Here is a 12478-nt window from a genome sequence, read left to right on the forward strand (position 1 = left end):
CAACTGCTCCTTGGAAACCCTATACAGGGTGGTATGGGTCGGAACCGACTTGACGGCACTTAACAACAACAAAAGTGTCCAATAAGTTGGTGATTGAAACCCACCAGTTACTCCTCAGAAATCCTCTACAAGGTTGCTATGATAGAAACAGATCAAAACAGACTTTATGGCACTTAAAACAGTATGTATGTATATAGTATATATGCTGGAGTCCTGGTGTGGCACTGTGGGTTAATGCACTTAGCTGCAAGGTTGGCAGTTCAAGCTCACCAACCGCTGCTCTTTGGAAACCCTATACAGGATCACTATGAGTCGGAACTGACTTGACAGCACTTAGCAACAAGACTCTTAACAACAGTCTATACATATACTGATGACATAAATATTTGAACTGCAGAAAATTTTTATTCAGTATAATTTGATTCTTTATCTGCTGTAATTACATTGTTGTTGTTGTTGTTGAGTGCCGTTGAGTAGATTCTGACCCATAGCGACCCTGTATAGGGTTTCCAAGGAGCAGCTGGTGAACTTGAACCACCGACCTTGCAGTTCAAATGACTTTGCAGTCTGATGCATTAGCCAACAGCGCCACACCAGGACTCCCACAAATTAGAAATCATTGACACCTGTTGACTGAAGTACAGATGACGTCTCCACATTGACAATTCAAGTTCACATAGATGCCTGTCTCCCAGTGTTAACTTACATGGCCAAAGAAAGATAAAATAAGTATTTTGAGCACTAAAACCGTGGAAAGGGTATCAGGGATGCCACATACTCTCAAACTTCAGGGGTTCCTACCACACACAAGATGATGAAGAAAACATAAGAAAAGGCAAACCCACCTAACTGACATGCTAAGAATGGACCTCAAAGTTGGCAGTTAGGTGAGGTTATTTACCAATAATTTAATCCAGCTAGCAACTCATTTGGAGTCCTGGTGTGGCGCTGTGGGCTAATGAGCCGGACTGCAAAGTCGTTTGAACCACAAGGTTGGTGGTTCAAGCTCACCAGTCACTCCTTGGAAACCCTATATAGGGTTGATATGGGTCAGAACCAACTTGATGGCACTTAACAACAACAACAAGCAATTCACTAGGGAGCGTGTGGCTCTGTAGGATATGCACTGGACTAATAACCACAAGGTAAGCGGTTCAAGCCTATCAGTCACTGTACAATGATGAGAAAAGATGAGGCTTTCTGCTCCCTACTGAGAGGAAATAAAACCCTTGATGGCTATAACTTCCCACCTATATCACATATCTTTTTAAAACTGTAGGCCTTTAAAAAATATTTCAACTGGCATTTGATATGGCCATCAAGCAAGAAAACATGAATCTAAAACAATAATGGCAGCGAATGTCAAAGCCGAAATCAGAGAATTCCTGCAACTGCTAGTCTTTTTTTTAAACTCCTAGAAATATGTACAGACTACTAATTTTGTTTCTTCATCTATACGTGTAAAAAAAGTAGCTGGAAAGTAAGAGGCAGGAAAGACAAGAGATGAGAAAAATCATTTTCTTCTCATTCCATAGTGTCAGGCTGACCTGGGATGCCTGTGGCATTAGGATATGGCCCAGTAAAATGTCACCCAGCTAACAGTGACAGAGGGTCTTAGAATCCTTATCAGTGGAGAAATCCATCTATACCTATACGATATGTGTTCATCCAGCCAAAGTCCAACCACATACATATCTGTAGGTCCAGGCACCCAGGTGCCTGAGTATCAGGATGCCAGACTTTCGTCTTGACAAGCCACCTTGTCTGTGGCAATGGAGGCCAAGACCCAGACTCCGAACCTGGTCCCCCTCAGATCCAGGGACTCAGCAAGTCTAGTCTCTGCATTCTGCTGGTATGGTCCTGTAGGGTCTCAGGCACCTCCGGTCTGGTTTAGACGCTCTTAGGTCCCCTTGGCCTACATTGTCCCCTCCCAGGGCAGGTTCTCACAGGCAAGCTAGCCTTCCCTGCATCTGGTTCAGCAGAGAAGATGGCGATAGCTAGGTGGGACCCACCTGGGCCAAGTACGTCACAGCTGCCCTCGGGGAGGCCAGTGTGTCACCAAGTCCTCAAAACACAGGTGTCCATACAACATCCAAATCACATGATGTCATATTTCAGAATGCAGATGGGTGTTAAAAGACAAACATCTGTATGTAAAAAAATTATATATATGTACCTGTTTGCTTTACCAGTTTTCCTATCAATGTACACACATTGAATTTGTTGTTTTAAGTTCCTGAAACCAACCTGCCAAGGTCGTTCCCAATCCAGCGGAATAGGGAATGCTCCAAGCCATGATCCTAAGAAACTGAAAACTGTTGTGATCTGGAGACTATTCTCCCAAACAGATGTAACCCTGTAAAACACAAATACATCAATCACTGGTGGGATGTATCTCAGCTGCTGGAGAATCAAACTTCTAGTAACACAAATAAATACTTCAGAAACACTGCAATATCTCTCAATTCCGTGATTCCATGAACTTTTTGAAGCCCCCTGGTATGTAGTAAAAGAGTCAAATTCTAAAGAACATTTGTAGTGGAAATCTTCCTCCTACTCATATCATCACTTCCTGGTTCCTTTCCCCTAGAAGTAACTACTATTACCAACTATAATCCTCCTAGAAATAGCCGACACATGCACAAATATGCATAATTTTCTATGGCTACGTACAAATTTATATATATGAACATATAGTCCTGGTGTGGCACTATGGGTTAATGAGCCAGACTGCAAAGTTGTTTGAACTGCAAGGTCGGCAGTTCAAGCTCACCAGCTGCGTCTCGGAAACCCTATACAGGATCGCTATGGGTCGGAACTGACTTGATATATTCACTCCTGGTGTGGTGCTGTAGGATCAGCACTGGACTGTGAACCACAAGGTCAGCAGCTGCACCTCGAAAATCCTACACAGGGTCTCTATGAGTTGAGTCAGAACTGACTCAATGGCACTTAACAAGATGTTATCTCCTTGTTGTTTTGATTTGCATTTCTCTAATAGTTTATGACAAGGAGATCTGGTAGCTTAGTGGTTATGAATTGGCTGTGAACCACAAGGTCAGCAGTTCGAAACTACCAGCTGCTCTGCAGGAGAAAGACGAGGCTTTCTGTCCCGTAAAGATTTATAGCCTCGGAAACCCTGAACAGGGTCACTATGAGTTGGAACTGACTCCATGGCACTTAACAACAACAACAATAGCTTATGACATGAACATTTCTTCATGTTTGCTGGTCATTTAGATATCTTCTTTGGTGAAATGTCTGTTCATACCCTATGCCCATTTTTAAATTGGACTGTCTTCTTGTTGAGGTACTGAAGTGTTCTATAAATTTTGGAGAGTATTCCCTTGCCTGATATTTTATTGCCAATTTTTTTTCCCAGTTTCTGAGATCTCTTTTTACTCTTTTGGTGAAATCTTTTGATGCACGTGTCTAATTTTAAGGTTCTAGTCATCTACTTTGTTTTCTGCTTCTTGTGTATTTTCAGTTATGTGACAGTGAATCTTTGCTATAAATTAGAACCGCTAAGTTTGACCCTGGAGTCCTGGTGTGGCATTGTAGCATAAGCACTAGACCACAAGGTTGGTTTGAACCACATGATCAGCTGTTCAAATCCACCAGCTGCTCTGGAAACTCTATACAGAGTTGCTATGAGTTGGAACCAATTCAACAGCACTTAACAGCAGCAGCAAGTATGTCACTATTTTTTTCCACTGGTGCTCTTTAAGTTCTAGGTTTTACATTTATGTCTTTATTCCATACTGAGGTAGTTTTTGTAAATGGTGGAAATATGGGCCTTGTTTCATTCTTCTGCAAATGGATTTCCAGTTTTACCAGCACCATGTTTTCCAACTACTGATCCATCCTCTTTGTTTCTAACTTTCATTCCAATCACCAGTAGTTATCTATGCATTTTGGTTGAATCTTTAATCAATTTCAGACTGAACAAGTCGGTTGTTAAGTGCCATGGAGTCAGTTCTGACTCGCAGCAACCCTCTATAGGGTTTCTGAGGAGTGGCTGGTGGGTTTGACCCTCTGACATTGTGATTAGCAGTCCTGTACTTATCCTACATTGCCACACCTGACTAAGGAAAATTGGTAGAACGCTTAAATTTCATTATCACTGGCTTTAGAAATTGGCACACAAATTTGAGTATCAGTGGTATTGGCTGGTCTTCCTTGTAGGCATATGGATATTCTCCTATTAGACAGCAATGTACTTGAAGACAGATCCTGAGATGCTCTTTCTAATGATGAATGTAATGCCATTCCTCTTTAGTTTGTCATGTCTGGTGTAGTAAATCATTTTATTGTCTGATTCAAAATGGTCAATACCTGTCCATTTCAGTTCACTAATGCCTAGGAGATCAATTTTTATGTATTCCATCTCATTTTTTAAAAAACATTTATTTTGAATTGAAGAGTTTACATTGCAGAAAGTCGGCTTTACACACAACCAATCACACTTGCTTCACTGTAATGACCCCAATCTCCTCCACACACCATCGACCAACAGTATTTGCCTCTACTCCCTCCCCTTTCTCCCTTGATGTACACAAAAAATATGCAGGACTACACAGTCATTTAAACAACCAAAGGGCACATTTTTCAAGACTTCTCCATTTCATTTTTGATGACTTCTAATTTTCCTAGATTCATACCTAACATATTCCAGGTTGTGATTAATAATGGATGTGTGTAGCTGTTTCTTCTCATTTTGAGTTGTGCCAAACCAGCAAATGAAGGTTCCAAAAACTTTACTCCATCCACATCATTAAGGTCAACTCTACTTTGAGGAGACAGTTTGAGTGCCTTCCACTGTAAGGGGCTCATCTTCCAGCACTAATCAGACATTGTTCTGCCATTCATAAGGTTTTAGTGGCTAACCATTCAGAAGTGGTCCGCCTTTCCTTCTTCCTATTCTGTCTTGGTCTGGAAACCCTGCAGCAACCTGTCCACCATGGGTAACCCTTGTGGTATTTTAAGATACCAGTAGGGTAGCTTATAGCATAATAGCAACACACAAGGCATAATAGCAACACACAGTACAACAACCTGACAGACTGGCAGTGGATATCTATCAAATCATCTCTAACTGCTTTATTCTCACCACTCATTCAATTTGATTAGCCAATGGGTTTGGGGTTTTGGTTGTATATATATAAATATGGAATCCTGGTGTGGCACCATAGGATAAGTACTGGACCGCAAGGCCACCTTGAACCACAAGGTTGGTGGTTCAAATCCACCAGTCACTCCTCAGAAAACTTATACATGGTTGCTATGAGTCAGAACCCATTCAACAGCACTAAACAACAAGAACATATATAAACATCAAGGAGCCCTGGTAGTGTAGTAGATTACGAGATGGGCTGTTAACCACAAAGTCAGTAATTCAAGTCAACCAGTAAGCTCCTTGGGAGGAAGATGAGGCTTTTTGCTGTTGCAAAGATTTACAGCCTTGGAAACCTTATGCAGGGTCACTACAAGTCAGAAACAACTCAGTGGTACACAACCATCACAACCATATATATAAATACACACACACGAGGGGCTTTAGAAAGTTGGTGGGAAATGGAATTAAGAGATAAAAGATAATGGAGCCTGGGGATCAGGGCCATAGGCTCAGGACTTTGGTGAGTAAAGACTGAGATCTTGAAAGCTCATGAGCAGCTACCTACGGTATAACTACTGGTCTCTCAATGCACAGAAGAAAGAAGAGTGATGAAAGCTGAAGATGCTTGGACTCAACTAGACCAATAGAGAACATCAGTCACCGTGAGTCTGAGACCCGAAGAACTAGATGGTGTCTAGCTACTACTAACAACCGCTCTGAAAGGGATAACATTAACATTAGAAAGTCCCCCAGAGAGTGAAAGAAAGTGTGGAACAAAACTGAAAATTATAAAAAATACCAAGCTTATTAGTCAGAAAGAGACTAAAGGATTCTGAGACTATGACCCTCAACTACCCTTCAGATCTGGAACAGCACTCACCCTTATGGCTGAATTTTCAGTTAAGCAGCAGACAGTAAGGTATGCTCACCATGGAATGGTCAATCATCCAGGTCAAAATGGTAACATTTACGTATCAAAGGACAAACAAAGCTGAGAAGAGAAGGGAAGGAGGGCAAATGGAAATAGGACAGCTGCTGTTACACGGAGGGGATTGCAATCATTGAGATGAAGTGTAGGATTTGCTAAATGTACAACTGATGTTCTGCTCTGTAAACCTTTATTTAATTCACAATAAAAATTTAACAAAGACAATGGAATTTTTCCACAAACTTTATGAAGCCCCCTTGTATTTTAATAAATGATCAAGACAAAAAGAAATCAAATAAGTGTATTATTTTCTATTAACTACTTTGTAACAGCACCAATATCAATTTTTTCTCACTTAGGGTTCCTATAATAAAGTCACGTCAGTTCGGATTACCTGCTACTTTTTTGCATTTAGGAACATACAGTTAATAGGGATAAGGATAGAAGTCCTGATAAACACCACAACATGGATGAACCTTGAAAACATTACACCGAGTGAAAAAAGCCAGGCACAAAAGGTCATATGTTGTATGATTTCATCTATAAGAAATGTCCAGAATAAGCACTATAGAGACCAAATGTAGACTGTGTTCTGTCAGAAAATGGTTGCCTAGGGATGGAGAGTTTGGGCGAGGAGGTATATGAAGGCGAAAGGGCATTAGGTTTCTTTTTGAGGTAATAAAAATGTTCTACAGTTGGCTGTGGTGAGTTGCAAACATTTGTGGATATACTGAAAATATCACTGAATCATATACTTAAAATATACGAACTATATGGCATGTGGAATATATCTCAATAAAGAACTATATGGCATGTGGAATATATCTCAATATATCTCGATGGAAAATTTCTAGACACACACAAAAAAAGAAAGAAATCTAACAGCTGCTATCTCAGCTCATTGTGTGGGTTATAAATGATAACTATTTGCATCTGATATTAACTTTCTGTCAGATTTCAGGCAAGGTTGCTTTGAACTGCAAGGTCAGTGACTCAAATGCACCAGCCACTCCTCGGAAACCCCATACAGGGTGACTTTGAGTCAAAACTGAATCAACGGCACTTGACGACAACAACATGCTGAAAACAGGTATGGCCACTAATGAAATAAAAATCTATAAACCTTAGACTTTGATGTTAAAGATGCTAAACAAGAAATTATATTTACTATACAAAATATTTCTACATTGTGGGCTCCATTTCTGCTTTACAATTTGTAGAAATTATAGCAATTTTGCCAAGTACAAATTTATCCAGAACAGTATTTCCAAGTTACCTCTTGGAAATAAAAACTTTTTTCAAACAAAAGGTTATGTGTAACTTTATCATATAAAACAATGACAGAACAAGGCAGAGCTGATCTTGCTGAAGAAGAGGAACAGTCTATGTGAACCCCCGAGTTATGGTGTTGGAGGAGAATATTGAAAGTGCCATGGGCTGCCAAAAGAACAAACAGATCTGTGTTGGAAGAAGTGCAAGTAAGTCAGAGTGCTACTTAGCGGCCAGGATGGCCAAACTTTATCGCTCATACTTCGGACACATTGTCAGGAGGGACCAGTCGCTGGAGAAGGATATCATGCTTGGTAAGGTGGAGTGTCAGAGAAAAAGAGGAAGACCCCCAGTGAGATGGATTGGCAAAGTAGCAGCATCAATGGGCTCAAGCATGGCAACAACTGTGAGGCTGGCCCAGGACTGGGCAGTGTTCCGTTCTGTTGTACATAGGGTTGCTATGAACTGGTACCGACTCGATGGCACCTAACAACAAAACGCATACTGGAGTCCTGGTATGGCACTGTGGGCTAATACGCTGGATTGCAAAGTCGTTTGAACCACAAGGTCAGTGGTTCCAGCTCACCAGCTGCTACTTGAAAACCCTATACAGGACGCTATGGGTCAAAACTGACTCAATGGCACTTAGCAACAATAATAAACACATAGCAGCACTTCCCTACCCTCAACTCCTGAATGAGGTGGCTTCTGGCAGCCGAGAACCACAGTGCTGAAAAAACTCATAGAAAAATAGCAAGCTGCTGTGAACAGATAAACACTTCAATGATTTTTTAAAACTGATTCCAAATATCATTAAAATACAAAATGAAAACATACCCATTTCTACTGAAAACTCTTAGCCAGGCTTTGATGTTTGGTCCTAACAGACATAAACAAGGCACAGTAGTGAAAGTAGACAAAGTAACTGCAAATAAAAATGTTTCCAACACCAACCTAGAAAAAGCAAAACAAAACACATAAAACGTTATTGTAAAATATGCTAAAGTATGCACACACATGAAAAAAACAAACAATTATAACTATGGTAGCATATACAATGTACAATAAGCAAAATGATGAAAAGTTTCTAGACATTCCTAAATATCTTAAGGCAATGAGTTTTTGGGCCTGGGGGCTCAGAAGCATAGTCTCAGGGAACACCATGGTCAAATGGCATAACACAGTCCACAAACACAATGTTCTACATCCTGCTTGGGTGGGTAGCAACTGGGATCCTGAAATCGAAAGCTCATGAGCAGTGGTGTAAGGTGCAGCTATTGGTCTCTCCTTGTGCAGAAGAAGGAAAAGTGATGAGAACTGAAGGGCTTGGAATCAATTAGTCCAACAGACTAAAGGAACAGCAGTCTCCAAGACTCTGCGAGCAGAACTAGACAGTGTCCAGCTACCACTATCAACTGCTCTGAAAAGGATCACATTAGAGGATTCCGGACAGAGTGGGAATAAATGTGGAACAAAAATTAAAATTGTTTAATAATAAAAAAAAAGACTAGGCTTAATGGTCAGAAAGAGACGGGAGGAACCTGAGATTATGACCCTTGACTATCCTCAGGTCTGGCAAGGAACTCGCCCAATTTTCAGCCAAGCAGTAGAGAGATTTAGGAAGGGACAACAACACTAGCAAGGTATGCTCACCATGAAAGGGTCAATCATTCAAACTGAAAAGGGCAACATTTCCCTAAAGACAAAATTGAAAAGCTAGAGGAAGGTGGATGGACTGCAAATAGGAACCACAGGAAGGAAGTGGGAAAACTGTTTTCATGAGGAGGGGACTGTAATCACTTAGATGAAACAAACTCTGCGATCTGTTGAACGTAAAGCTGATGATCTTGTTTGTAAACCTTCATTCAATTCACAGTAAAAAGTTAAAAAAAAATTTAATATAAAAATATTTTCTTAGACTGGTATGGGCCACCCACCAAAATAAATACTACAAATAGTTTTACTACTGAAAGGGAAGCTATTAAAATCAATCTAGCACACAACTGTATATGTTTTTGTTATGTGCCGTGGAATCAGTTCTGACCCATAGAGATTTCCAAGGCTGTATATCTTCATGGGAGCAGAAAGCCTCATCTTTCTCCGGCGGAACAGCTGGTAGTTTCGAACTGCTGACCGTGAGATTAGCATCCCAATTTGTAACCACTATGCTACCAGAGTTAAAACCACGAAGTGTGAGCCCTCTTTCTTTGTTTTTCTTTTCCTTTTCTAGCATTGCATTAAAACTGAGCAATCATTTAGCTTAACTAGTTTAAACAACAAAAAAAGTGAGCCTTGAGCATTATGTTCTTTTAAGAACTACATATATGGGATCAACCTGATAACAGCAATTCAGACTCTTAGAGGGCAGGGGACGAACACCTGAGACAAGGGTGAGAGAATGGGGCACAACTCGAACAATGTAATCACTGTCAGTAAATGGTACACGCAGAAACTGATGAATTGCTCTATGTTTTGCTGCATAGATTCTCAATAACAACAACATAAAGTTTGAAAAAAAAAAAAAAAAAAAGGAATTGCCTTGAGGTAAAAATCTCAGACTTACTCAATTAGTGGTGCTCCATACAGAACAAATATTACATGAAAGCCGAAACAGGACATAAGAAAGTAGATACAGCATTTCAAAAATCTGGCTACCTAAAAAAGAAACAAATAATTTGAAGGCTCAAGAGAACATTTAGAAGATAAAATTATTCTATTTTATTTATATTCATTACCACAGTGTGTGCAACACTTGATTTGTCTTTGTATTTGAGTACTGAAGAGTCAAACGGCACATCCTGACTATAGTTAAGCGCACAGCCCGCAACAGGTATAGTAAAAAGGCGAAAAGGCAAAGATGATCACCCTCCTATGTCCCAGACCCAGCTAATACTAGGGTTCCATTTCTATGCCATATAAGAGCCTCTGTTTTTAGTCAATACTTAGGAAATATTTATCGATAAAAGATACAAGAAAACACAAAACACAGTCCTTTAATTATTAAAGAGCTGCTGACATAGTACATGAAATGTTTTCAAATTAAAAATAAGGCAGATAACTTATTTTATTTTTGAAAATTTCCTAGGAAATCTGTACCAAAAAAATAAAATTAGTAAATAACCCCCCAGATCATATTCATGCTACTACAAATAAGATCCATCTGTAAAAAGACCTTCCTGCTTGCAAATCAGCATTGCTTGATCTGAAGCTTTTTGTTAAGTGCCACTGAGTCGGTTCAAACTCACAGTGACCCTATAAAGGATTTCCAAGGAGCAGCTGGTTGGTTTGAACTTCCAATCCTACAGTGACACATCAGGACTCAGATTTGAAGCTTAAAAAGTTACAATTGTAAATCACAGCCATGGAGGTTTTTGAATCACAGAGCAATATCTGTCTGAAGTTACCTACCAGAGATCCTACACACAGTATTGAATAATTTCAAGTGAGAAATTTATTAATTTAAATAGTCAACATGTCACACTGCCGTGAACTAATGGTGCAGATATAGATTCTAATAACTGAAAATTTTACTACTGTTTCATCAAGGAAGGCTGTGTTCAAAATAAAGAGCTCCCAGGGACACTTATGCTACAATTCCTGGAAAACCCACTAAGTGTTTTTCAGAAATGCAAAAATAAAATAAATTAATTTCACAACAGACATCCTGGTGTGGAGCTATAGGATAAGCACTGGACTGCTAACCTAAAGGTTGGCAGTTCAAATCCACCAGTCGCTCCTTGGAAACCCTGTTCAGAGTTGCTAAGAGTCAGAACCAACTTGACAGCACACAACAATAATAAATTTACAATTACTGCAGAGCAAACATCTACCAAACACTGTGAGCAGACTTTTAGCAAGAAATAGTCTACTGATCTGAAAAAGGAACATTTGATTAGTGAGTACTGAACTAATATTTTATTCTTGCATTTAAAGAAAAAATGTTGTTATTCAAGCACTGTCGAGTCAATTCCAACTCAGAGCAACCCTGGACAGGGTTTTCAATGAGCAGCTGGTGGGTTTGAACATCCAATCATGTGGTTCGCAGTCGACTGGTTATCCTACAGCATCACACCAGAAGTCCCGCCTCCCCCTTAAATAGCCCATTCAATGATCCGTTATGAAGAAATAAACCTTACCTTGTGTGATAATGAACTTCTTTTAGAGGGTGCATTTGGCTTCACTATTAAATACAATACTAGATTGACAGCAGTTACAAAAGCAGAACAGATGCACAACCATGTCAAGTGGGTTTCCAATATTGAGAAGTTCTCCAAAAAGAGTGATGGAAGTAAGGTGCTTAGAATAATTGAAAATATGCACAGGAGGTGGGCATATACCAGTCTGGTGATATCAGTATCTTTCATGGTGTTTTCTTCAGAGACTATCTAGTAAAAAACCAATGAAATTAATTAAACAAGAGCATAAGCAATAATTACTTTTTCCATTGCTATAAATGTTCAACCCTTCAAAACAGCTATGATTTAAAGTCAGTTTATAGGCACTAATGTAGTTTCAAAACAGGAAGATGTTGTTGTTGTTAGGTGCCATCGAGTCGGTACCAACTTATATGGACCCTATGAACAACAGAATGAAACACTGCCGAATGCTGGGCCAACCTCACAATTGTTGCCAGGCTTGAGTCCAATGATGCTGCCACCTGGCCAATCCATCTCGCTGAGGGTCTTCCTCTTTTTCTCTAACCCTCCACCTTACCAAACATGATATTCTTCTCCAATGACTGTCCCTCCTGACAATATGTCCAAAGTATGAGAGACGAAGTTTGGCCATCCTGGCCTCCAGGGAGAATTCTGGCTGCACTTCTTCCAACACAGATCTGTTGGTTCTTTTGGCAGCCCATGGCACTTTAAAAATTATCCTCCATCACCATAACTCAAAAGTACCAATTCTTCTATGGTCTTCCTTATTCACTGTCCAGCTTTCACATGCATATGAGGTTACTGAAAATACCATGACTTGGGTCAGGTGCACCTGTCTTCAAGCGGACATCTTTGCTCTTCAACACTTTAAAAAGGTCTTGTGCAGCAGATTTGTCTAACGCAATACATCGTTTGATTTCTTGACTGCTGCTTCCATGAGTGTTGATAGTTGATCCAAGAAGAATTAAGTCCTTGACAACTTCAATCTTTTCTCCATTCATAAGAATG

The 12478-nt window shown here is 39.9% G+C and overlaps 1 protein-coding gene across 1 annotated transcript in view; it reads right to left on the minus strand.

The window, feature by feature from the left end:
• Window positions 1-12478, minus strand: part of PIGF (phosphatidylinositol glycan anchor biosynthesis, class F) — a 31521-nt gene that overhangs the window by 16336 nt on the left and 2707 nt on the right. Inside the window, exons 2-5 of the mRNA XM_006839421.1 lie at window positions 11450-11698; window positions 9877-9968; window positions 8151-8267; window positions 2248-2356 (exon numbers count right to left, since the gene is read on the minus strand). Of these exons, the coding sequence (XP_006839484.1) occupies window positions 2248-2356; window positions 8151-8267; window positions 9877-9968; window positions 11450-11677 (546 nt within the window). The 5' untranslated portion in view covers window positions 11678-11698. The remainder of the gene's footprint in view (window positions 1-2247; window positions 2357-8150; window positions 8268-9876; window positions 9969-11449; window positions 11699-12478) is intronic.

The sequence above is a fragment of the Chrysochloris asiatica genome, unplaced genomic scaffold, assembly GCF_000296735.1.
Source record: "Chrysochloris asiatica unplaced genomic scaffold, ChrAsi1.0 scaffold00024, whole genome shotgun sequence".
NCBI classification, from domain to species: Eukaryota; Metazoa; Chordata; class Mammalia; order Afrosoricida; family Chrysochloridae; genus Chrysochloris; species Chrysochloris asiatica.